General features: G+C 41.5%; 1 protein-coding gene across 7 annotated transcripts in view; it reads left to right on the top strand.

Moving 5' to 3' along the window:
- The window catches only part of Ptprr (protein tyrosine phosphatase, receptor type, R), a 256,745-nt gene that overhangs the window by 211,200 nt on the left and 17,707 nt on the right, over window positions 1–27,838 (top strand). For all 7 annotated transcript variants that reach the window (XM_006513382.2, NM_011217.2, NM_001161837.1 and 4 more), the window contains 6 exons: window positions 96–180; window positions 7,292–7,371; window positions 7,844–7,981; window positions 21,725–21,835; window positions 23,432–23,589; window positions 26,743–26,856. In XM_006513382.2, coding sequence (XP_006513445.1) covers window positions 96–180; window positions 7,292–7,371; window positions 7,844–7,981; window positions 21,725–21,835; window positions 23,432–23,589; window positions 26,743–26,856 — 686 coding nt within the window. The remainder of the gene's footprint in view (window positions 1–95; window positions 181–7,291; window positions 7,372–7,843; window positions 7,982–21,724; window positions 21,836–23,431; window positions 23,590–26,742; window positions 26,857–27,838) is intronic.

Raw genomic sequence — 27,838 nt, forward strand, 5'->3', positions numbered from 1 at the left:
AAATGACTTTGAAGTAGATCATGGGGCCAATGTCCCCTGTAAAGATGTTCTTTGTGTCAACATTGAATACACAGTTTGAATCATTTATTTTCCAGGAAATACCAATGAATTTTGTGGATCCCAAAGAAATTGATATTCCACGTCACGGAACTAAAAATCGTTATAAGACCATTTTGCCAAGTAAGTTTCTCGAGACGATAATTTGCACCTTAAAACAATGCCGCCCATTCACCTCTACCTCACGCTCTTCCCAACCCTCACAACACTCTCACAGACTCCAAACTTAGAGTTGAAATATATGTCGAGACTAGGCGTCACTAAATTATCTGAAGTTGAGTAACTCGTGACCAGTTCACAATTCCAGAAAGATCCATGGTTCTAAAACACCATGATGTTACACATCACAGTTAACCAATTGTCATTGTAGGATTAAATGATTTCATGCATAAAGAAAAAAGAAATTGAATCTTGCCTTGGACCATATATAAAAATTAATTCAAAGTGCATAGGATACTTACACATAGATAGAAGCTTTGACAAAGAAAGGAAGGAAGAAAGGAAAAAAGAAAGGAAGGGAGGGAGGGAGGGAAAGAGAGAGAGAGAGAGAGAGAGAGAGAGAGAGCACAAATTCTCATAAGCTTGAAGTAGCCAATGGCTTCTCAGATTACACGAAAAGTTCAATTCAAACCATCGGAAGACAAGAGAGGATGAGTGTCACTGAAATACCAAAGTTTCATGTTTCAAATGTCATCCTAAAAAATAAAGAGATAACCCAGAGAATGGGACAATAGTTATGGAACAAACATTTGATATGAGACTTGTATATAGACTCTAAAAAGTATTCTAACATCTTAGTGTTAAAGATGACAACACAATATTTTAGGATTTTTTTTTATTTTTTGAAATTAAGAAACAGTTACATCATTGACTCCTTTCACAACTACCCCATGTATCTGCCTTGTTCTCTCTCTCTCTCTCTCTCTCTCTCTCTCTCTCTCTCTCTCTCTCTCTCTTTCTCTCTCTCCCCCAGCCTCCTTTCAAAGGAGACAGGGAAGGGCCTCTCTCTCTCTCTCTCTCTCTCTCTCTCTCTCTCTCTCTCTCTCTCTCTCTAGCTCATGATGTCTTCTTTCTTTAGGTGTGTGTGTGTGTGTGTGTGTGTGTGTGTTTGCATTCCTAAAGCATTCCTGTTCAGCCTATATAATATTAGTACAGTACCAATAGACCTGCTAACATGGAAGGAACAAATGTCATGAAGTCCTAACCTTAGGCAAAGATCTGAACAGGAGAAATAGTCTTGCCCAGGAAAGAGCTCTCCAATTGGTTATCCATTGCCAGATGGTCAGTCCTGAAATCATACACAACAAAGTCATTTAAAAATAGGGAAAGTTGCCCGGCGTGGTGGTGTACGCCTTTAATCCCAGCACTCGGTAGGCAGAGGCAGGCAAATTTCTGAGTTCGAGGCCAGCCTGGTCTACAAAGTGAGTTCCAGGACAGCCAGGGCTACACAGAGAAACCCTGTCTCGAAAAACCAAAAAAAAAAAAAAAATAGGGAAAGATATTTGAATAGAAACTGTTCATAGAAGACATATAGATTACCAACAAGCATACAAGATGACCAGTATTGTTATCCATTAGAGAGCTCAGAAGCAAAGAGAGACATCACTTGATAGCCACTGTGGTTATCATTATGATATAAATAGACGTGATAAAATGTTGACAAGGATGTAGAGATATCAGAACCTATAAACGTCACTAGTCAGAGTGTAGAGTAGCTGCTCAATTTGCAGTTCCTCAAAAGCTAAGCCTTGATGGGGCCTGGAGTCGCAACTCATAATAGAGGGTTTGCCTGATATCAGAGGGCCCCAGCCTTGATTCCTCTTACCACACAAAAAAGTTATTACATAAATTATGTGTTGTTATTAATATAAATGACCCAAATAACTACTCCTAAGCATATACTCAGTGAAATGAGACAGGCTCACCTAAAAGTGTACATAAAATATTAATTAGTATGGTTTATAATATCTAAAAATGTTTCTGAATGACGCAAATGCCTTTCAAGAGAGGTTGATGGGAGGATCAATACAATCAAGATGTTTTATATAAACATATAAAAAATTGACATGATAAAATACATTTTTATAATTGACACATGTTCATTTTTAAAAAGGGAAGAGTATGGACTCTTTCAATAATATTAATTTTATTAGTTTACTCATAAGATACAAAATATATTTTCATATTTGTATTAATACAAACACATTAAAAACAAATAATTAAAGAATTACTATCAATGCTGTATATGGGCCTCCTCCTCTGGCAAGAGTAACCTCACTGCAATGCACTTTTAATGAGTCAAAATCATTAAGTCTATTTCTTAAGGCATAGTTCATTATCAAAAGATATTTTATCTATGGCTGTAATAATCAGGAGAAAATAAAAAGGATCTCTCTCTCTCTCTCTCTTCCCTAAAATTTTCTCTAAAATATACCAAGTATTAAATAATCAGGACTAATGTCCCACTGCAATGATTATATGTCCTCTGGTTTCAAAGAGTTTTCAGTTTGTTCTGGTTGTTTCAAAGCCCAGCCTTCTCTGTTTCCTGCCACAGATGATATCAGACAACAGCTACAGCGTCTCTATCAGCTTTTCCATTTCTAGAACTGGGTGGGCTACTTGGTCCAGGATATCTGTGCTGACAACTGATGTTGCAAATGATGGATTTTCAGTGGAAAGTATCCGCAGTCCAAAAACTCCCATCCTTGTTTCCCAAACAATGACTCAGAATAGATAGTTTAGGCAAAGCCTTTAATGACAGACATAGCTGTTATTTATGGCTTCTTTTAGACTTTAAGCCATCATAGAATTGAAGTGCTATATAAATTGATAATTAGCAAATGATCAGGACTTTAAATATCATGATTGTCCTTTGGTTGGAAGCTTGTCGACATAGGTATGTACTGGTAAGGCTATCTGGTTTTGTGGGTATATGGATAGTCAGTTGAATTGTCGCTATTTCCTTGAGAACAATGTCTAGCTTAGAAGAGGCTAAGAAGTAGATTAAGGAACAAAAGTCAAGTTTGGGTCAAATTGTCTTGCAGTGTAAACAAATATTAGCGGTAAATGCTCTATCCCAAATCACAGAAGGAACAAGGGAAGGCCCAACATGCATTAGTTAGCATGGAGGGGTGACACACAACTGACATGTGTAATAATATAAATAAATATATATGCATCATATATATTTAGTTATTTTATAAATGTAAAGCAATATATACACAAAACTACACAAAATAGTGGTTGCTCTGGCCACTATTTCCTACTTAAAATGGTAGGGTGTAGTAAGAATTCTCAGTAGTTTTCCATATAGATTAGGTTTATATGACATGCTTATTACATGGTAGATATGCAAGCAAGCGAACCACTCACTAAAGCAACAACTTCTGTAGCTAAAACAAGGTACTAGAGTTAGGTGTTATTTCCCACCCTTACAAAAATCTTAGTGGGTAGGGGCTACTTAATCTTTTTGCTATCATTTCTTTATCCTCCACCCTCAGGGGGAAAAAAAACCAGGGACAACAGTACTACACTCTGTATCTACTGAAGACATTCAATGTGAAAATTCACTAATAGAGTCCTAATAGATTAATAACCAATATAAGATTCTATCTTCCTCCCCTACATAAACAATGGTGAGTCTGTTATTAATTTATCTAGAAAAAAATCCCAGAAAATAAGTAAATACTATATGTGGAGAAGAATCCTGTTTCAAAAGACTGTTAAGAGCCTCATTTTCTCTTTTTATTTTCTTGTGGTCCTTACACATGAGCTTCCAAATCGCCATCATCCTGCCTTGCTGAGATCAGCTCTCTGCAGCAATAGGAATGTTCAGTATTTCTGATATAAAAGCCAATTTGTAACAACTGATCTCTTGCAGTACCACTAATGTAACTTAGGAATGTACTCAACATTTTGTCTTACTCTAGTTAATTAAATGTAAGTAGCCTCAGGTGGCTAGGGACTACCATATTGAACGATGTAGTCCTGGAGTTATCTCTCTTTTGCAGTGAAGTCCAAGATGGGTCATGAACACCTTGACTCTGTAACCAGTCCCGGCTTTGCCCAGGACCCACAGGAATACACCTTTCCCCATCTTGCCATTTCTCTTTCCCTAGAACCTCGAATGTATTTCTGCCTGGAAGGGAAATCCTAAGCATACAGTCACCTTTGATAAAGTCTGTTTTATGTCATTTAAAGTACTGGTCTGGTTTCACTGTATCTGGTAAACAGAAAACTCAAGATCACAGTGGGTTTTTTTGTGTGTGAAATTGGGATAGACTCATAAACATAGACATGGTACGAGAAATCAAATGATTATGTCCAATAATGTTGAGAAGGGAGAGGAAAGCAAAGGAGGGAAGGAAGGAGATAAAGAAGGAGGAAGTAAAAATGAAGGGAGCTGGGAAGGAACAGGAAAGAAAAAGGATTTGCCTGGAAAACTGCTCCCCCCTGCATAATCATATGTGGTACTTTGCTTTAAAATAACAAGTACTTGAACCTTAAATACGTGGAAATTACTATATAAGTTATTAATTTTTTCATAATATAACTTGGCTTGATGGAGAACCACTTCCGAGAAGTTAGTTCCCTGTAACACATGTGTTCCGTAGACATTAGAACTGAGGAGAGTGGGGCTCGTTCTCAAGCTGGCTCGGCTTGAGGCCTCTATGCAAACATCTAGCAATCAGCAGACGCTAAGACAAGCACACCCTCTCTTGTCTCGTTTTCTAAGGAAATAACACCGAGAAAATCAAAAGTAACATTTGAACTATTCACAATGGGAACTAATTCTAGAATTAAACTCCTTGAGGAGAACCACATACCAAAGAGAAATTGTGAAGGATGGAGAAATGAGTCAAACATGGTCCCTGCCCTCGAGGGTCTTGCCACAACCCATGGAGGACAGGCAGAAATGTCAGCACTTAAGACATAAAGTGACAGGTACTAATATAAAAGTCAAGGAAACCAGACCAAGGAGTGGGTGTTTCATTTTCCCGGAGCAAAGCGGAGCTTCTGACAGGCGCATTTGCAGCTCTGAACCCTGAGGAGTGGGGAACCATCATGTATGGGAGGCAGAGGAGACAGTGTGGCATGCAAATGTGTAAAATCTACAAGAGCATGCCCTTGATGCCGGAGCTTGATCAGAGATGGTGCAGATGAGGGTGTAGCTGGCAATGAGGCTGTGGGTATAGATAATTAAAGACTGCTGCACTCCCAGGAGTAGAGTTTGGAAATCATCCTTCAGGACCTCTACTGTCTAAAAGAGCAGCCATCAGCCATGTACAGCAAAGTAAGTCCCAAGTTAAAATATAAAATTCAATGGAATTAAAACTTTGATTCCTCAGTTTCTACTAGCTGCTTGTCAAGTCTTCAGTGTCCTCGTGTGGCTGATGGCTTCGCATGGTTAGTGGCTATGCATGATAACGAAAAGCAGTTTCTTCCCAGTTTAGACAGTAGAGCAAGTAGACTGTGTGTTTATGATTGGGCAGAAAAGGAGAAATTAGTACATCGAGCAATTTAGGGTTGGCCAGGCCAATGTAATCCAGTAGGTATCCATGGGGCCAATCTGTAGAGCCATTTGGTCTTCATTTTTAACTGAAAGAAATACTTCTTTCTCTACTGCTAAAAAAACTTTTGTCTTTGAAGAACTTGTTTTTTATTGGATGTGAAGACTCCACCTTAAAATATTTTCAAAATATTCATAAATTGTAGTCATGCAGGACACCGCTACATAGAACTGGATTCTGACACTATTATTGCTTACTAAAAAGAAACTTCATATATGCATGTGTATATATTAAATATACTAAAACATCAGAGTTTGAAGTAAGCTGGAAATGTCTTGACAACTCAGGAAAAAGCTCCCCAGATCTATCTGATAGCTTTGCCATGTTGTGCATCCAGACCTTCGTGTCTGCTGAAGACCCTGCTGCTTCTCACGGGACTCAGGCAGCAGCAGGAAATGAAAAGCAGAAGATCACAGCCTCTGCTTTTACTCCCATGACCATGACCTTCAAATCACACAGATCGCTCTCATTTACAAATGGCAGCCCAGTCAGGTGGCCACAGTAACTGCAGGGGATGGGGAACATCCTACTGGCTCCCAGCAAGAACCCGGAATCTTGTCACTGAACAAAGAAGGGGGAGTGCACTTTGGCCCTAGCTGCCTGAGTCTGTGCTTCCGGCAGGGCAGGGGATGGCTGTACAGGGCAGGGGATGGCTGTGCAGGGCAGGGGATGGCTGTACAGGTCAGGGGATGGCTGTACAGGTCTGTGTGCTTCAGGTGGGATGACTGACGTTGTATGGCACTGTACAACATACGCAGCAAGAAGCCCAAGGTACTGCGCACAGACCAGCACTTAGGCCCCTCCCCATCCTACCACCAATGGAACCTGGCCACCAAGTGCTGTGTATGCCTCTGGGGTTCCTCTTCTTTATTCTTTCTCTCTGTCTCTCTCTGTCTCTCTCTCTCTCTGTCTCTCTCTCTCTGTGTCTCTCTCTGTCTCTCTGTCTCTCCTCTGTGTGTGTGTGTACCTCTCTGTCTGTCTATCTCTCTCTCTCTGTATGTGTGTCTCTCTGTGCCTTTCTGTCTCTCTGTGTGTGTCTGTGCCTCTCTGTCTCTCTCTGTCTGTGTGTGTGTGTCTGTGTGTCTCTCTGTGCCTCTCTATCTCTCTCTCCTCTGTCTCTGTCTGTCTCTCTGTCTCTTTTCTCTCTCTCTCTCTCTCCCCTCTGTGTGTGTGTGTATGCATGTGTATATGTGTGTGTGTTCTACAAAAATGTTTGGATCTCTTTTGTTTGATGTATGTTAAAATGCATCTGCTAAGAGAGCACAACTGCTAAAGCATGGGCTGGTGAGACCAGGCAGGCTGAGGTCCTGCAGGGCTGGATCAGGTGATGTAGTGGAATAAATGGGAGAGGGCGACCCGATGCTTTTCTGAAAGAACAGGAGAAAAGCAAGGTTGTAAACGTCAAATCTAAAGAAAAAGAGAAGGGTCCCGGTGAGAGAAGAGTCAAGAATCAGAACTCCATTAAAAGACATTGTGACCTACATCAGAATCAAGGGTCAGTGAGGACACCAAGTGTCAGAGACAGATCAAGAGACGGACACACGCAGACACTGGGTGAATAGCCTTGAACATACACACTTCTCTCTGCGGTTTATGGTTGCTCTGGAGATTTTTTTTTTTTTAAGTAAATCTGCTCAATGTGTTCTCTCTGGCTTCCTCCTCAGATCCCCTCAGCAGAGTGTGCTTAAGACCAAAAAATATAACCGATTCCTTGAGTACTTACATAAATGCTAACTATATTCGGGTAAGTAACTATACATTTCTCTCTGGTTAGCAGGTTGACTCACAATTTGGAATTACTGCTTTTACCTTTTTTCCCCCTAAGAAATGCCCCCCTCAGCTTTGAATCTTTCTTCTTTCCTCAGAATTTTTCTTCTTTCTTTGCTCTAATTTGGCCGCGAGTGTTTCATGTATATATGTTATAGTCTCAACCACACTGGCAATATGTGTTTCACCCTGAGTCCTCCCTCCTTGGCTGTGAGTCCCTGAGTACGAGCTACGTGTGAGTGCTCTTGTGCGACTGAACTTTACAACCCTTAGCACCCAATGGCAAGCTGGATTTTCTGGGAAAACCATGCATATGCCTGGTGGTGCTAGGATCAAGGAAGCTGCTTTTGAACTTCCACACCTCCATTATTTTGAAGATCACCCCCCCTCAAATGCATACTACAGTCTATGAACATAAGCCAATATGTTTATCTCTTTACTCCAAATAGGGCTACAGTGGTAAGGAGAAAGCCTTCATTGCCACCCAGGGCCCCATGATCAACACTGTGAATGACTTCTGGCAGATGGTGTGGCAAGAAGACAGTCCCGTGATTGTGATGATCACGAAACTCAAAGAGAAAAATGAGGTATGGAGCTTATCCCAGTCCTGAGTGTTATATATGTTACTTCTGTCATAGGAGAGATTTGGACCAAATGACATGACCATGTACTTACAAAATGTTTATATAAGATGGGCAAAGGCATCAAATGACAAGGTCACTTTACACCTCTAGCAAGTGATAATCGGTACTGGTCCAGGAGTGACAACCTTCCTCCAGGCAGGTTAACGTATATGGTATACATGTATCTCATTTGCACACATATATCTCAATAAAAAAACCATGAAGGGCAAGGAAATAAAAATTATTACAAAACAGGTCATTTTTATTTATTAACAGGTACCATTTGGTTTATTGACACTTGTATGTATCAGTAAATAATGAAGCAAGATCCCTTCTGTGAATAATTTTAACTTCCTAGTGGGGGAAACACAATGAATCTGTTAATAACTGCATAGTGGAAGAGATAGATGTTGTTGGATGCTAACCAGACCAGAATAAGGGAGTGGCCTGTGCTGGTGGGCAGTGGGATGAGGGAGGGGTGGTGACAACATGAAATGGGGGAAGGGAGGGCAAGTAGGGACTCGTTAGGAAAATGAGGCTGAAAGAAACAGTGGAGAGAAGTAATAAAAATCAAACAACTTTTCTAATCTCCTTATAGCAAGAAATTCAGTGTTAAAGCTGTGGCCCAGTTCTTCCAGTCCCATGCTCCCAGAAATAAGACCCAGACTCAAATATATATTTACAAATACCATGGCCATATAGCCAGGCTCTTCTCTGATAGAATCATAACTAAAACAACCCAATTATTTTAACCTACATTTTGCCAAATGATCCATCTCCTCACATCTTCCCAGGTGACTTTTCCCAGAATCCTTTCTGCCTCCTGGATGTCCCACCTCTATTTCCTGCCTAAACAATAGGCCGTGGTCTTTCTAACTGACAGGTGATATAGCCATACAATACACAAGATACTCACTCTACAATCCAAAATCCAGACAAAGGTAGATTTATTTCCATGCTGGCCGTCTTTTCTGAGGATTTAGCTTGTAGAATGACTTAGTCTCTATTTTACACCTTAAGGACAAACTTGAGTGGTTCCTGAAGGCTGCCATCCCCGGTGCTGCTATGTGTGTCTGCCATCTTGATGAAATAACTGATACCTTGACTTCCCTTAATGTTTGTTTTCTTGCCAAAATTATTACGCCATTTAGGAAAACTCAGATTTCTTTCTTTTTTTCTTTTTCTTTTGAGTTGTAACTTCACACGCATAATTCCACAACTACTTGAGAGAGTCCAAGCCCATAAAACTTAAAATCTTTTAAAAGCTTGCTGTTTTCTTTCTCCATTCTTGCTATAATAAATGAACTATGCCCTAGAAATAGTCTGCTTTTACCAACAGAGGAAGCTCTATGTGCTGCTTTCCATGTTTCTGTGCATCTGACATGAAGCCTAGGAGGGCACAGTAGAAATAAGCCCCACTGATCGTCTTGACCTTTGTGCATACAGCCTGTTGACACGTTAACTCACTGGCAATCCGTGAACAGCTCGTTAAGGTGCATTTTCAGCTTTGTGATAGAAAGGATTCTCCAAGTTTCAAAGGTGTATCCTCTAAATGTGCACATCTGTGGATGAATTTATATAACATATGGGTGTAGAGAATTTATATAATATGGTAGCTGGTTCCACTACAACCCAAGTTCACTGGGCAAACTATGGGCACACAGAGCAAACCTTCAAAAACCTAAAGGAATTTCCAAAATGTAGTTCAAAATTCCAAAAATTTAATGAGAGCTGTAAAACAGAGAAATACAGATCTCTTATGTGTTAGTGACCTGCAGGAGTGAGAGACAAGCCTGGGCTTGCAGGAGCCGGAAATTACAATGTGAGCTCCTGCACAACCAGGGGCCGAGGCGAGCCACACAGGTGAATCATCTGTCTGCCAAAATACGTATCTGAGAGCAAATTAACTTGTCCAAATCTGGCTATCTTATTTTGATTAAAAACCATCCATTGATTATTCAAAACTGGGGAAGCTCAGACCTTAAAAACCAGGAAATGCCAGGAGGAGCAATCAGCATGGCCTAGTTAGCATCGTTCTATGCACTTTATAAAAACAAAAACAACAACTTGGTAATAGATAATCTATTGCGTGTGTGTGTGTGTGTGTGTGTGTGTGTGTGTGTGTGTTCATTCACTATGTGCGTGTCCATTCTAGAACTATACATATACCTCATAGAACTTCCAGAAATTAAAAAAGAAGCAACCAAACATGCACTCACAAGTCAAAATTATGAGATACACAAGTAAATAAAACAAATCAATAAGAAAAGAAAATCAGAAGAAACAACCAGAAGTACATCAACAAGAAGTTAGAATTCCAGAAATTAAAAATGTGGGATTTACTAAAATTCGGCAGCATGTCAAACCAAAAACAAACTTCTGAGAAAGTAACTTGTTAGTTAGTACACACAGACACACACACACAGACACACACATACACAGACACACACACACAGACACACACATACACAGACACACACACACATACACAGACACACACACAGACACACACACAGACACAGACACACACACATACACAGACACACACACACAGACATACACAGACATACACACACATACCACACACAGAGACACACAAACACAGACACACACACATAGACACACAGACACAGAGAGAGAGAAAGACACACAGAGAGACACACAGATACACACACAGACACACATACACAGACACAAACACACAGACACACACACACACAGAGACACCACACACACACACCATACACACACACACCACACACACACAACACATACACAGACACACAGACACCACACACACACACCACACACACAGACACTCAGACACCACACACACACACACACATAGACACACACAGACACATATACAGAGAGAGAGAGAAAAGATTTGCAGTCAAACCAACTAAAAGGCACCAGAAGTAAATAAACATAAGACACTAAAGACCTTCCTGAAGGTAAAACTAAAGAAATTACTCAAGTTATGATAAAAACATGGGGGCTGTTGAGACTCAGTGGGGCAAGCTTAATGTCACAGACGTGTTTAAATGCTGCATTAGAAGAAGAGGAAAGCAGGAATATTTGTAGAAATAATAGTGTGTGAGTAACAACTCATGAAAGACTCAAGCCTCGTACTTGAAAATGTACAATATATCTCAGGCTGGATGAGAAAAAATTATCAACAGCCAATGCATCCGCGAAGCTCGAAGGCACCAATGAGATGACGTTCACAGCCAGGGAAACTAGCACAACTTCCCAGTAGCATCAAGGAGACACAGAGACAGACAGACAGACAGACAGACAGATGTACATGGATGGATGGATGGATGGATGGATGGATGGATGGATAGACAGACAGACAGACAAGTACTCCAAAGAACACTGACAACTCCAAGACCAGCAAATGTACCAGTAAGGTTTAAAGGTGGGAAACATTTCACACAAGAACTGAAGAGAACACCGGGCCAACAGACTTTTGTCAAAAGACCTATGTAAGAGGTACTGAATAAAGAAGCTTAATGCAGAAAGAAGGACTCCTGGTCAGGCAAGATACCTGTGGGGAGGGGGTGGATCCTAATAGCCTGAATTTAGTCCCCAGAACCCACAGTGCAAGAGGGAACTGATTTCCAAAGGTTGTCCTCTGACCTGCATGTATGCATGCCCACACTGACATACACACATACATACATATACACACACACAGACAGACACATACACACACACATACACACACACACACATACACACACACACACACACACACACACACACACACACACAGACAAACCAAATAAAATACTTTTAAAAGGACCCTAAAGTAATAAAAAAATAGTAAGCCAACAACATAAGTCATGGAGGTAGAGATAAGACTCTAGACAATCATGAAAGTATAAGACCTAATAATAGAAATTACAAATGGATAAATAATTCTCATGATATGGTTGGTGTCTTAGAACATATTCATATCCTGTAGTTTGTTCCTTTTGTTCTTTGAATATTCCACACATTTGTATAATCTATACTGATCATAGCTACCCAGCTGCTATCTTCCTCCAGGTTCCCTAGCACCTGCCTAATCCAGCACTTTCAGGGCAGGAACTAAGGTTGATAGTCAGAGAGCACTTTTTAAAAATTATTTTATTTATTTACATTTCAAATGTTGTCCACCTTCCCACTCCCCCTCCACAAGCCCCCCATCCCATACCCCATCCCCTTCGCCTCTAAGGGAGATCATATTTTAAGAATTGTAGTTACCTAAAGCATTTCAGAAAAAACTTACTATGAGCAACTGGGACAATGTCAAAGCCCTAGTGAATGGCTGCCCTTCATTAACCCCAACACCATGGCTGCCATTCTCCCAGAACTGCCCAGGGTCCTATGTTAAAGTGCTACAGGGTTCCTCCCCTGGAGGTGCAAGAGAGAACTTCTTTTTAAGTTTAATTTCTTGGTACCATTCTCAGATTCCACTGTGCCCACAGGAGAACTGTGTGGATCTGGGGTAAGCTAGGATACCTTTTCAAAAATAATTCTCACACTGAATTGTTGTTGAGGATTTTGTTTTTCTCTTTGGCTGCAAATTCACATGGAGATGTACTTTATTGGGTGTTGTTGTTGTTGTTTTTTTTACTGTTTGGTCTCTTATCCTTTTTTAATCTTTGAGATACACTCCCAGGGACATGAGAATCGAGTGTGTTATATATTTGCTGTGTAACCTGCTACTTGTTTATTTCCTGTAGGCAGTCATAATTCCAAAAGTGCATGACATGTTTTTAACCATCCCTTCACTGTTAAATTAAAATAAAATTCCTCATGCCTAGGCTCCTCAAGGATACGCATGTAATATCATATAGGAAACGCTAATGTTTTACAGAGCAAAATAACACTGAGAAGCCTGCTCTAGAGGAATATGCTGCAAATCCACACCACCAGGAAGATGCCGGTTACTGAACACTGGCCAGCTCTCAATTGTGTTCAGTGTCATTGTTTAAAATAGAAAAACCTCATTTCCTCCAGAGAATGCAGAGGCGGACGTATCTTTAGAAGTTCCCACGCTTTATATGTTTATAACTGTTTACTTTCTAACAAATACAGGCGTGCATGATCACCATCTTCTTTTTAGCAATCCCAATAATCTTTTATTTTTTACAATGTGGGAATATACAAAAAAATAAAAGTAATCTAGAACTGAAAAATAAGTTCTTATAATGAAAGAGACCTAGCTGCAGGCAATTTTGAGTTCTTTTTTTTTTTTTAAAAAATGAATCTCGACATGAAGAGAATTCCTTATGTAATAGAATAATACTGAAAACAGTGCTCACATTCTTTTAACATGAATTACTGTATTCCTAGAAAGTATAACTGTAATCAAAGGATCGAAACAGGCAGGTGAAGGAGAGTCTAGATGGAGCTCAGGGTGGGTGTGCTTGCTTAGACTGTGTAGAGCCTGGGGATGCAGGATCTAGGAAGAAAGAAAGGAAGAAGGGAGAGAGGGAAGGAGTGAAAGAGAGGGAGAGAGAGAAAGAAAGAAAGAGAAATACAGAAGACAGACAGAAAGAGAAAAAGAAAGAAAAGAAAGAGCAAAAGGAAGAAAGAAAAAGAGGAAGAAAAAGAGAGGAAGGAAGGAAGGAAGGAAGGAAGGAAGGAAGGAAGGAAGGAAAGAGAGAGAGAGAGAGAGAGAGAAGGAGGGAGGGAGGGAGGGAGGGAAGGAGGGAGGGAGGGAGGGAGGGAGGGAGGGAGAGAGAGAGAGAGGAAGAAAGAAAGAAAGAAAGAAAGAAAGAAAGAAAGAAAGAAAGAAAGAAAGAAAGAAAGAAAGAAAGAAGAGAAAGAAGAGAAAGAGAGAAAGGTGGGAGGGAGGGAGGGAGGGAGGGAGGGAGGGAGGGAGGGAGGGAGGGAGGGAGGAAGAGATAGGGGGAGGGGAAAACAAAATGGTAGAGAGTTCTGTTTAAACTTACTGTGATGACCCCTGCCTATAGTCTCAGCCCTTGAAAAGGATCCCAAGGTCAAGGTCCCCTCAAGCTGTACAGTGCAACCTTGTCTCAGAAAAGAAAATGTTTACAATCTTCCTGTGAGTCAAAGTTCTCAGACAGCTCTGAACGTCACTCACTGTAGCTCCCTCTTGAACTGGGAGAGAAAAGCAGGAAATGTCGACGTCCCTGTGGAGCACACCGAGTCCCGAGCTGAGCACTGTCTGATGTCAGTGGCTCTGCTGTGTACTGAGTGTGTAAGTGCAGGAGGAGCACCACCACCACTGTGGAGTTGGACTGGCCTTCCCTGGGATGGACTTAGCACACGCTAGATGACAAAACTTCTCGGAGGGAAGAAGTCATTAGGTAGAGCCTGAAAGTTAACATGGGATAGAAGTCATGTTCTAATCAGACTTGGCGAATGGGGAAATCCATATCCACAGGTATACTACTGACCTATTAGCAGCCCACAGAAGGAAGGAGTGTTAGAAGATAAACAGCCTCCTATTGGTCACAGAAAGCAATACCATGCAGAATTTATCTTTCCTGAAGTGGGAGAGTTCTCTGATGACTTAGCCTAGTATAATACTTCTGTCCAGTATTTAAATGAGGCATGTCTCTTTCTATACCCCCACACACTTTCGTCAGAGTTACCAGAGTTGAGTTTTACGTGTGCACCCTATTGTTAGTGATAGGTTCGCTTATCCAGCCATTGCAGTTTAACGTCAGTGCCCCATAGAGGGATCACATGATAACTTCCCCTGTCTTTCATTTCCTTTCCCTCTCTGGCTGACAAAATTATACAAAACATTCATTTCAATTGAATATTTTGGCCTAAAAGTTAACACAGTGCCTGAAGTATTATATCTTCCTCAGGAGCCTGGCTGGGGCTGGGAGGATGGTCCAGCCAAGCACATGGCTTGCCCGATGTGAGCAATCTAGTAAGCTGGGAGCACAGGTGGAAAACTGGAAAGTCAGGAAACTGAAACTTGAAAGGGGCGTTTGCCATGATGATCCGAAGTTATATTAAAATCTTAGCGTTTCTTCATACAGACTATGGTGAATCCAGGAGGATCTTTTTAATGCAGAGTGCCGATGTGGTATGCACACTTGGAACACAGTTAACAGAGGATCTAGGGTTTGGATTTGGAAAACTCGGAGAGAATCAGGTAGAAAGCTGCAGCAATAGTCCAGACAAGAAATAATGAGGCACTGAACTAAGGCAGGGTCAGGGTCCTGAGAAATGGAGGTAGGAGGTGTTCCAGAGCTGAGAGCCACAGGGCTTTGTCTTGATTGAAGGCGAGAAAGATAAAGACTCGGGTTTAGAGCACTGGTGGGCAGTGGTGGTGTGAGCCCAGGACTGTGGTGTAGAGAATTGATGGGTGGTAGTGTCGTGAGTCCAGATTAGAGAAATGAGAGGAAATTATGAGGGAAGAAAATGAACTTTGCATTTCAAGTATGAAGTTTCTGGGGAGTACCAGAAACTCTTGGCGGGTACTTGGAATGAAAGTTCTAGAACTCTGTATGGGCAAGAGATGAAAATGGAATGCATGCTAAGAGAAGACAGGGGAAGGCTTAGAGCTGACACAAAGAGAAGAGGGTGTCTGTATCTCGCTGTGTGTTATACTTTCAACATCACGAGCATCCTCTTTGCCATAATTCATCAAAGCATTGCTTTTAACAACTACTAAAATCCCAGTGTGTGGATGTATCAAAACTCAGGCAGTTATTTCGTTATGAATAGATATTTAAATTGCTCTGATTTTTTTGTCCACATCTCTAACTAATGTGTCATCAAGATATTATTCACAGATATGAAATTACCTGACTAAAAGATAATAAAATTTTTGAAAAAAAAAAACCACAGCACAGTTAAGGATGCTATAGAAAAAGCCACAAGCATAAAGGAACTTGCCCCACTGCTCAATAAAATTTCAGAAATTCAGAATCACAAAAGAGGAATGTAAACATTGTACACAAGTATGTACATCACAAAAACAAAAAAGTATACATTCAGTAAACCAAGAAGATTTAAAAAGTTACATATGGTTTTCCTATGATAGAATGATGTGGCCATCTTAGACAGAATTAGAAGGTGGGACATCCGGCAGAGAGGAACTCTGGGAAAGAGGCATGGGAATTTCGCCACCTGGACTTGCAGGAACTCAGATGTATGAAACTGAGGAGAGGTAATTAGCCATGTGACAGACATAAAATAGTATAAATGGGCTTATATAAATTATGAGGTAGTCAGGAAACAAGCCTAGCTTACAGCCTAGGCATTTATTAATAAAATATAGCCTCTGAGTTGTTATTCCAGAACTGGGTCACAGGTGGAAAAGCCCATGGTTACAGGGAGTACCAGAGTCAGCCACCACGGCTATCCTGAGACATTGTTTTGAAGGGAGATGAATCTGCCAGAACAGATAACAGTCTTGAGCAAAGTTCATCAATGCTCTGGGTGTGGTGTCAACTCTTGTTTTCTTTCCACTGGTGAATCTGCCTTTTGAGATCCTAGGGAGGGTCTGGAAGAACTTCCCTCATGCAGATAAGAATACTTCAGAGGGAACCCTGTGCAGCTTTCTGGGGCTCTGAGAGGCAGGGGCAGGAAGTCTGAGAGACCTGGCCCTGAAGCTGCCGATTCAAAACTTGGATTAATTTCTGGACCCCAGCACAGCCACACAAACTCACTAACTTCTCAGAGTAACAGCACACTTGGTCATCTTCTGGTTTTCACTCACATACATACACATATCCATGCATGGCCATACATGCAAGTACACACATATAAAATTTGTTCACTTCTTAATAGTGGGTCCTCCATTTGTTTTTGGTGTGTATGTGTTTTGATTGGTTGGTTTTGAGTGCCATTTTGAAACTAGTGTTCTGGGTTATAAAATTATATCCATGTTATCAAAATTCCCCATTTCATTTTTTAAGTAGGAGAGCATACAAAAAAGCCTGTAATACATTATTGTGGTGAATTATATTTAGGATTTTAACCTTTATAAAAAGCATGCAGTTGTCTCATTTTGGCCTGTTTTGACTATAGTTTTCTTTATCGGTTCTTGTTTTTCACCAAAGTTTAGCTAGCTGCTTGAGCTGGAGTGATGGCTCAGTAGTTAAGAGCATTGGCTGCTCTTCCAGAGGTCCTGAATTCAATTCCTAGCAGCCACATGATGGCTCACAACCATCTGTAATGGGACCTGATGATCTTTTCTGGTGTATATGAAGACAACGCACTCATATACATTATATAAATAAGTAAATAAATAAGTCTTTTTAAAAAAGAAAATTCAGCTCTGTGTGTGTGGGGGGGGGGGGGTACAACCTTTACAAAAGCTAAAGGATCATGAATTTCAAGGTAGATTGGGATACATATCCAGTCCCTGTATCAAGTCCCTACTCCTCAAGAAGTTTTATGTGGCACAGAAATGTTCAGAAATATAGGCCCCCAAAAAACCAAGAAAAAAAATTTCCACTTAGATTCTTTGAAGAATGGGCAGCCATGTTGGATTTATATTGACACCCTGTCATAATGGCAGCTATGGTCATTAGTAAAGCGCAGCGTAGATGTGATTCATGAAAGGGTTAATCCAGTGGCAACAGATGGCTGTCAGAGGTACTTCACACCGTCTGTGTATCCTTCCTCCCAGGAACTGAGAGGTTTTGCCTTACCTGTCTTTTGATAAATCAAAGAAGTTTTAATAGCTAGCTCCAGAGTGAGAGGTCAAGGAGACACCGTGTTTCTGAGGCTGCTCCAAAGTTCTCTCTGCTCTGCGTATCAATGTAGCTTGCTTCTGAGTGTTTTCTTAGATCCAACACTTCCTATTTAATTGATTTGGTATCATTTAAACAAACCAGAGGACCTTGGTCATAAAGAGTATCAATGTAAACACAGCTTAGCATACTAAGAAAGAGAGACTATCTGCTGTGAGCTTTTGAAACCTCAAAACCCACCCCCCAGTGACACACCTCCCCTAAAAAGACCACACCTCCCAATCCTTCCCAAACAGTTCCACTGACTGGGAACCAAGCATTGAAACACAGGAGCCTACAAGGGCCTTTCTTATTCAAACCACTGCATCTACCAACCTCAGAGGATTATGCAAGGGATCAAGTGAAACCTTGATAGTGAAACCCGTGCACATGCTAACATTATTTAGCTGATGCTCTATGCCCACATTCTGTCTCTCTCATATAGTAACAGAGCCTACATGAAACCAAATTTTTAATTCATTCAGAGCCATTTCTCATGCGATGGTACATAGCTTTAACTCATACAGCAAACATATCTTTGGCTTTAAGTACATATAACCATGAAATGGGCATGCTATTTGGTCATCAGATTCCTAGCTGTGGCTCCCCTTGTGTTCCAATTTTCTATAAACTACTTATTTCAAAGAATCAATGTTTGCAGTGCTTTCGGTCTGATAATTACTTGTTTATATAAGACATAGATGGTCCTCTTAAAACCCCTTTTCTCCTCCCAACTATGGATTTTTGGGATTAACAGATAATTTTACTGAAAGGGTGAGCCCAGTTGGCAGAACAGTAGTGGCGACTTGGGGTTGTATCTGCCTCGGCAGCAAGCTCCTTTGACTCACTCACAGTTGGTGACGTTTCCTAAAACTATCTGCGAGACGGCCTTCTCTGCTTCTTTTCTGTCCCAGTTTCCACAACAATAAATAGGCCCAAAAACTCAGTCCATGACAATAATTTAAACATGAACTTGTGCTCCTTCAAACAACTACATTTATAGCCCCAGCCCAGCCCCCAGCTGGTATTCAAAAGCAGCCACACTTATCTGATCTCTGTTTCCATTTTCCTCCAATGCAAGAGGGTGTGGGGCTCAGCGTGTAAAAATAAGCTATTGTAGCTTAGAATGGAGGTGAGATGCCAATTAAGGGTGTTTGATCAACAAGTCACACCACATTGGCTGCTGGGAGCTGCCTGCCAACTGCTTTTCTGATAAAGAATCGAGGAAAACATCACGAAGCCCAAGGAAGCTTAGAAAGGAAGAGAACCATGCTTCTATGTTCAAGATATTTGTCACTCGAATCAGGGTGCACATGCCAGGCTCCTGCCAGGCCGATGTCCCCCATTGATTTTGAGAGTCACCTCCCTTTAAAAAGGACTCTCCTGCTCAGGGATGATCATGGACAATGGGGCATGGGTGTTAGACCACTGGGCTACATCATAACTCTTTCGTTGGTCAACTCTTGCCAGGATTCTGTCAGTCTTCCTGGATTCACTGGGAAGATGTGAGTCCTAGGATTCACAATGGTTTAGAAAATCACTGTGGCTCCACTGAGAGAAGCCAGTCAAATGGTTAGTCTGATTACAGATGGCAGCGGGAGGCTGTCCAGTAGATCTTGCCAGTCAAGCATAAGGAGGTGAGTTTGAATACCAAGCATCTACTTAAGAAGCCTGGCACTGTGGTGTGCTCCTGTAGTCCCAGAGCTGCTAACTGGAGTATCGCCCACAGATTCAGTGACTCAAGGGAATGAGGTGGACAGTAATAGTGTAGGACATTGGACATCCTCTTCTGGCCTCTGCATGTGGATGCATAAGTTTGTGTGTACACACACACACACACACACAGAGAGAGAGAGAGAGAGAGAGAGAGAGAGAGAGAGAGAGAGAGAGAGAGAGAGAGAGAGAGAAAGTCAGATATTTGGCAATACATAGATACAAAGTGAAACAACTCACCCTACCTTAAAATTTTTGAATTTTAATTTTTTTATTTATTTATATATGGCAGGGAGGTGGGGTGGGTGTAGGGGCATGGCCAGAGCAAATGATGACCTTGTGGAGTAGGTCCTCTGCTGTCACCTATGGGATCAAATCATCAAACTCAGGCCACCAATTAAGCAAGCCGAGCCCTTCTGCCAGACCCCCTACATTCCCCACCCCCACTCCCAGTCCCACTCCCCACCCTCTGCTTTTAATATTAACGTGAGATCAGTCAGGGCTGCACATATAAATCAACCTGAGATGGTCTCCACTTCACTGCAAAGAGTAGAAATGTGAAGACTTGGGGCTGGAGAGATGGCTCAGTGGTTAAGAGCGCTGACTGCTCTTCTGAAGGTTCTGAGTTCAAGTCCCAGCAACCACATGGTGGCTCACAACCATCCCTAATGAGATCTGATGCCCTCTTCTGGGGTGTCTGAAGACAGCTACAGTGTATTTACAAATAATAATAAATAAATCTTTAAAAAAAAATGAAGACTCATAAGTTCATTATAGCAGGTGAGAGAAGCCACTGCACTAGATGGCAGGTTTTCTTCCTGGTGCTTGTGTGTCACTGGCATGATAAGGCCCAGGAGGTGTGTTTCTCACATAATGTGTGTCTTCCCTTTAATTCTGCGAACCTGTGACCGCTTTGCTGGAATTTCAAATGTGTCTGTATCTAGGTTTCTTCGAATGTCCATACAGCTTCACCATACATGTGAAGCATCAAATATCCAAGGAATATATAAGACCCTAAATGGACGGCAATAGGTGAAAGAATTTCGACATAAATGTGTATATGTTTGGGGAATTATCACTCAGGAACATTAGGATATAGAAACAAGGGGGACCAGAGAGGTGGCTCAATGGTTAAAGGTACTTGCTATTCTTCCAGAGGACCAGAGCTCAGCTCCCAGCACCCACATTAGGTGATATGCCTATGACTCAAGCTCTAGAGAATTGGGTGACCTCATCTGGGCTTAAATGGCACCCACATTTCTGTGAGTACACATGTGTGTAGGCACATGCACACAAGTACACACAAATAGCAATAATTTTTACAAAGCATACCAATGACAGCTGGTAAGAAGAGTGAGCTGATAGAGTGCTTGCCTCCCACCCTGAGCCCCACACAGTGGACAGAGAGAACTGACTCCAACACACCCCCTCTGACCTCCACACATGAGCCATGGCATGTATACGCCTACACATGCATATACACCTAATGCAAAATAAGCAAAATGTAAAAATGAATCAAAACATATTAGCGCTGAAATGTTTTAAGTGCTTACTGTATGCTGGGCTTTGTCCCACGTACTTAGCATGTATGAAGTCATGAGGAAACTGTGCTCAGAGAAGTCAACTATCCTGCTTATAGTAGAACTAAAATTTGGATCTAGGTCCTCAGAGTCCAAAGTCTGCACTTTAATCACCATGTTACGTCCTTCTGTTTCCAATATCATTATTATTGGTCCTATTAAGTCCTTTACAGAAGATCCATTATAAAAACATGTCGGTCACAATTGTGTCCCACATTAATGTCAGTCAGTCTCATAAGTGAGAAACATCACCAGACCTGACAAAGGATAATACTACACCTGCCTTGCATGCCAGGGGACTTCGTTCTGTGAGCATCTAATATGTTACAAACATTCCTATTAGACATGTTGGTTTGAAGTGGCAGGACTTGGTGCTTTGGCTCTGCTACCATGGGAGAAAACATTTCTTTTACCTGTTAGTTATTGAGGTTAAAAATCCTTAAACTCTCATTAGAGTCTGGGGAAATTTTGCCTGTCATTATGACTGCTATGGAGTTACTAGCAAAGCGTGACAAGTACTTATAAAACACAAATTTTATTATGGTCTGGTCTGCACATCATAGAGTTCACCTCATCTTTGGATCTTTACAGAATAATAAAACTGACTCTTGAATTACTTTAATTAAATGTAAAAAACATGGATACCTTTGAAAGAAGAGAGCTACAAAGCTTTACTGTTCTTTTCCCCCCCGCAGAAATGTGTGCTCTACTGGCCAGAAAAGAGAGGGATTTACGGCAAGGTTGAGGTTCTGGTCACCGGTGTGACCGAATGTGATAACTACACCATCCGCAACCTCGTCTTAAAGGTAAGATCGTGAGCTGTTGTTGTCTTCACAGTAAGTGAGGGCAGGGGTTACGTTTCTCCTTTCTTAAGTCCTAACAGATACAACTTGTGAAAGCTAGATAGTACTGAGAGCAAAGGCAAGCTATCGACGTCCCTTGTTGTCTGACACCATTAGCCTATGAAGTAATTATTGCCTATTGAATTAATGTAAGTGGACACTAAGGAAGTTCACATTGCAGGACGTTGGGGCTTCAGCTACTTTTCTCTTAGAGGACATTTCTGACTTAGCTTCTAGAAGGGTCTTAACTAGAGGCTTATGCAGGAGACCTGACAGGACCTTTATGCTAATGTCATTATGGTCTAAGCAGGTTTAAATGAGAACCACTGAAGAGAAAGTCTATACTGACATATGGCTGTGCATAGCAAGATGAGCCTGCAGTGCTCATGTGATCTTAAAAAACTTGGAGTTACGGTCATTCCCAGGGGTAATCCTAGACCAGTTTCAATCTTAGGAGTGTGGTCCTACTTAACTCATGGGGTAGCTGATGCTAACCAGTATTGCCATGGGACAGCAGATGCTAACCAGTGTTGCCATGGGGCAGCAGGTACTAGCCAGGTAGCAGGTGCTAGCCAAGGTTGCCATGGAGCACCAAGTACTAGCCAGGGTTGCCATGGGGCAGTGGATGCTAACCAGTGTTGCCATGGTATTATTTTCACTTTTAAAGAACAACCTACCTAAAGACCTCAATCCTATCAGCAGCCTACTCCTGGGATAGAAGCATCACAAAGAAGAGAGTGAAGACAGAGCCCAAGGGTGCTTCTTAATTAAAAAGTGTAGCAGAGGAAGGCTTTTCAGAAACCTGCACATGCCTGATCAGGCACAGGCCTCCTACCTGGGCTGTGGGTATTAAGATGGTGTGTGTGAGCCTCTGCTGTAGCCTCAGGGATTGCACATAGCTCCTTTACTGCTAGGGAGCCTCGGTGTGAGGTAATTTGAGATATGGATAGAACAATTTGGATTGGGTATCCAGCAAACCTTCATATGTCTGCTAATATGTTTATGCATAATCTGTCAAGACTTAGACACCAGGAAACACAATCTATCCCTTTCTTTCTGGTTATATTTTTCACCTCTTAAGCAGGACATGGCGGCACATGCTTTTAATCCCACCACTCAGGAGGCAGAGGCAGAAGGATCTCTGTGAGTTTGAGGTCATCCTAGTCTTACATAGTGAGTTCCAGACCAGCCAGGGCTATATAGTGAGACCCTGTGCCAAACAACAGCAACGTTTTTGGCTACTAAAATGTATTATGAGTATATACTCGGTGTATAGTGTGTATGTGATCTATAATCTCTGTGATGGATACAGATACAGACCTGGATTCTTAAAGAGAGAGGACACGCAGCTTTCCTGTCAGCCCGGGACACTCACAGTAAAGCTTTCTCAAGGTGAAAGGGTATTTTTGGAAAGCGTCTAGATTTTTCTTCCTATCTAGAAGTTAGCAGCCAGCAAGAGGAGGAAGCCAAAGGAGGCACTTAGTGATGTCGTGTAGTGTAGGTGCCTTTTAGTTCCACAAAGGAATAAGTAATTTGGTGATTGTTGGTTGCTATTTCCAGCAAGGAAGTCACACCCAACATGTGAAGCACTACTGGTACACTTCATGGCCGGATCATAAGACTCCAGACAGTGCCCAGCCCCTTCTGCAGCTCATGTTGGATGTGGAAGAAGACAGACTGGCCTCTGAAGGCCGAGGGCCTGTGGTTGTCCACTGCAGGTAAGGCGCGAACCGACCCTCCTGCCAAGCAGCTGTCTGCTCTGTAACTAAGACAGAAGTAGGGCTTAGCTCCCAGGATGGAACTTAGTAGCAAATTACGTATTGATTAAAAATGTATTCATATCCTAAGACTTAGCCAAAGTGATAGTTACAGAAATGAATGAGAGCTCTGGGGATATTTTTTAGCAGACAGCAAATGGATTTCTAGGTCTAAATAAATGCCTGAGTGAGCAGGAGCTCTTAACCCATCATCTGAAACTGAAACTTCACTTGAAGCTCGTTTTTGTTCATTTTTTCTCTCCTTGGTCACAGGCATGCTAAGAGCTGCAGATAGCTTTAAGATTGTTGTTGTTGTTGTTGTTGTTGTTGTTGTTGTTGTTGTTTTAAGAGACTACCTGAACTGTGTCTTGGCAGCACTTATTACTTTAGCAGATTTGGTGAACAGTTAGCCATTTTTAGAGATAGCTCATGAAAACGAGAAGCTACTCTATGAGGTGGGGAACAGACAAGTGGTCATTTATTTTAAGGAAGACCAAGCACATTCAGGGTGTGGAGGCCACGTAGATGAGGTGACAGCAATGGCTGTCCACAGGGTTTTCTTCCTAGTGCCTGCCTTGAAGTTTACCTCCCATAACTGGCCTTCCCCCTTGCTTTCCTTTTCAAGTGACTAAAGCAGGTAATTTACATGAGTTTCCAGGATGGGCCGAGGGTTCCATATTTTTCCAAAATAACTGACATTGATGTTTAACTTTCCAAGTATCCTAAAAAGGGGCTTGATAAAATATGTGATTTTAGATTTCTCTTGCTCTCTTTCTGTCTTGAAACTGTGTGGATTCACTTAAAGTTTTCATTTAAAAAAGAAAAACCTTTTTAAAGCCTTCTTTCTAGCGTTAGACTTTATCCTAAACCCTTGGAGCTAAAGAGGAAACGACCAGTTGGGCATAGTTGAGGGCTAGAGCTATCTCCCACCCAAAGTCATTAAGCAGTAAGGATATGTAAGCTGAAAGAGGCACTTCCCCTATAAAATCCAGGGGCCCCTCTGATTAACGCTTCTAAGAATGAGGCCCTCTTTGTTTCCTCCACTCTGTATCCAATGTTGACAGTTATCTTTGGCCCTTCTTACAACTCTACTTGCAGTATCTAATCAGTTAGCAGATTGGCTTTCCCTTCAAAGCTTCTCCCGTAATCACACTTCCTGTTCGTCCACCCTAGTCCAGACCCTTATGACCTCATCCGTGTAGTTTAGAAGTAGTTGACTAATTGCACACACATACCCTTCTCCCTCGGGCCACTCTGGCCTAGCCTATGTGCTTCTCTGAGGTGATATTCCTGAAAATGTTTGCATGACGTGCAGTCCATGTTCAAAACTGGTGGATGGAGTCCCATCACCTGGAGCAGCAGCGCGTAGCCTTGACTCTGTGGATACACCACAGGGATGAACACCACAGGGATGACTGAATCCCGTGGCACTAATGAACAAGTTTGAATGCATATATGAGATTCTTTCTGGAAAGTTCCCATCAGATTCTTTTAAATGTTCTTAAAAGTATACAGGATGTAGTTCATATTCCTTAGCCTCCTGGGTATGATCTTAGTTCCCCTGCCTGGCCCTGTTTCCTGCTTTTCTATTCAAAGGACCTTCTTCTCCACTGCAGCTAATCTATTGCCTGTCACAAGTCACACATTCTGTTTGCATCAATTCTTTCCCCAGATTATTGTTTCACCTGGGATCTATGTTCTCATTCATGGTAGACAAAGTACCTGCCCTTCCTAAGACATGGTGCAAATCCTATTTCTTCAGAAAATCAAAGTCTTTATGGACACTTTGATTAAACAGACCCATTCCTTATAAATGTCATTTAGTTACATTTGTCTGAAGAAAAACATGGTAAATATGTGAAATAATTATGATTCATTACATAAGGCACATATGGTAGGAACAAAAAACAACAAAAGATTCAGAGTTTAATGGTTGTTACATTAAGATTTTCTAGGTCACAAGTAGCAAGATGAATAGGATAGAGATTGTGCTTGACCACTGGGGACCAGCACCCGTGTTTGAGTAAAGAGTAAACAATGTCCTTAGTCTGGAACAGTGATCCAAGAAGCTGTACCATGAACCAATCCAGGAAAAGTCCTGAGAGCTGAAAAGCATCATGATGCCCCCAAAGATCATGAAATGCAGACACACCAAGGATGTGAATACTCTACACAGAGGAAAGCATCCATCCCAAAGGCTCAGTTGAGCTACAAAATAGAAACAAAATAACAGATGGGATGTTGGGGTGAAAGAGGTACAGATGTAGAAGAAGACTTCCTAGGCTAGAAAGCCTTGTAGCTGATGGATGTGTTAGGCCGTTGAGGGCGAGATACACAGATGCGTCTATTTAAATAACATGTGAAATATAGTATCATAAAAAGTTCCACATAGGTGAAATTTGGGGATTTTAGATACAAAGTTGAGAGAAATTTACATAAAGACAGTGATCAAAAATGGGGGTCGGTTAAGTTGATTCTATACACTTACTATAGATTTGCTAACTAAGGCAGGTAAATGCGTAAGTTTTCCAAGACACACAATATTTCTGATAAGTTATCATCTCAATGTCAATGACCTGAAAATGCGTTCCTCTAGTTCCATCCTCTCCCCTAAATAGAAATGAATCTTCAGTTACTCACTAGCCTCAGCATCTAACTGCACCTCCCAGTCAGCCCCCTTCCCAGAATTCCCTCTTGCTCCTGTGGCAACACCATCTTTTTTGTCCTTTAGGCCTAAGTCTCTCTGGCTTTTTGTTTTCCCACTGTTCATCACAATTGCAATGTGTCTAAATCTTTCCTTTCAACTGCCCATTCCTCACCATATTCTTTCTAGAACTTTCTAGAACAATTATACTATCTGCTCACCATTCTCCCAACCCCTCACCTCCTTCCTCCACACTCATCCTACTACTTATAACTAAATGAAAAAAATCTATTTTTTGCCCAGCAAGGCTGAGTTACTACTACTCAATAGGCTACTTGATTCATATCAGTTTTATCACTGTTATTAGTTATTACTCTTTGTAGTTTCAAAGTTAAAAGCATACATTTAAGAGAATGTCCCTTACTTCACTCTCTTTCTTTATCTCCTCGTTCCTTTTCTTTCCCATTCAGTGCGGGGATTGGGAGAACTGGGTGTTTCATCGCTACATCCATTGGCTGTCAACAATTGAAAGAAGAAGGAGTTGTAGACGCACTAAGTATTGTCTGCCAGCTTCGTGTAGACAGGTACGTGGACCGGGGGTGGCATCATAGAGACCATGCGTCTGAGCAGAGCTGTCCACTGCAACTTCACTTAATCAAGATCACTTCATAAACATGACAGCTCTATGATCCTAAATCTCTGTACTAAAGAACAAGCATTGTGTATTGGTTCCACATTTTGTCTATCATGAACAATGATGATATTTATTTTAGACTTTTTTTTCAATTCTTTGGAGTATTATACTGGACCCTATGTTAATCTTGCTAGTAATTCCCAAGCAGTCAATAGACAATTTTCTACAAGAATTCTAGGGTTTTTTTCCCACATCCTACCACTTTTTTTCATTTTTAAGAACCACAGCAGCCATCCAATGTGTGCAAGCGGGACGATCATCCTTGTGATGATCAACGCTAAGCTTGAAAACAACACAAAGGAGAAACTTCTTGCCCCTTAGCCAAGCCTGAGTGGTGGATGGAGAGCTGGGGCAGTGATAGAGATCAAAAGTAGATGCCTCTTAAGAACAGCATGGTGGGAGGGTGGAGAAGGAGGGAGGGAGGAAGGGAGGGAGGGAGGGAGGGAGGGAGGGAGAGAGAGAGAGAGGGAGGAAGGGGAAGGAAGGAAGGAAGGAAGGAAGGAAGGAAGGAAGGAAGGAAGGAAAGAAATAGAGTTGTCCAAGTTGTTCAATAAATATTTTGAGCACTTACTAAGTAGTATGTTCTGGAATTGCAATAAAGGAAACAAAGGAGCTATTCTGGAAATGCAATAAGTGTATGTGCCTGTGTGTATGTGTACATGTATGTGGGTGTGCGTGTATGTGTGTGTGCATACGTGTATCTCTGTGGATGTAGATGTGTGTGTGTATCTGTATGTGTACATGTGTGTATATCTGTGTGTTCATGGCTGTGTGTGTGTGTGTGTGTGTGTGCCATTTACATTGCCCTTCAAACAGTCTGTGACACAGAGAAGCCCCTGGTTCTCAGCATCTGCATTACTTTACTCTCTCCC

The sequence above is a fragment of the Mus musculus genome, chromosome 10, assembly GCF_000001635.26.
Source record: "Mus musculus strain C57BL/6J chromosome 10, GRCm38.p6 C57BL/6J".
Lineage (NCBI taxonomy): Eukaryota > Metazoa > Chordata > Mammalia > Rodentia > Muridae > Mus > Mus musculus.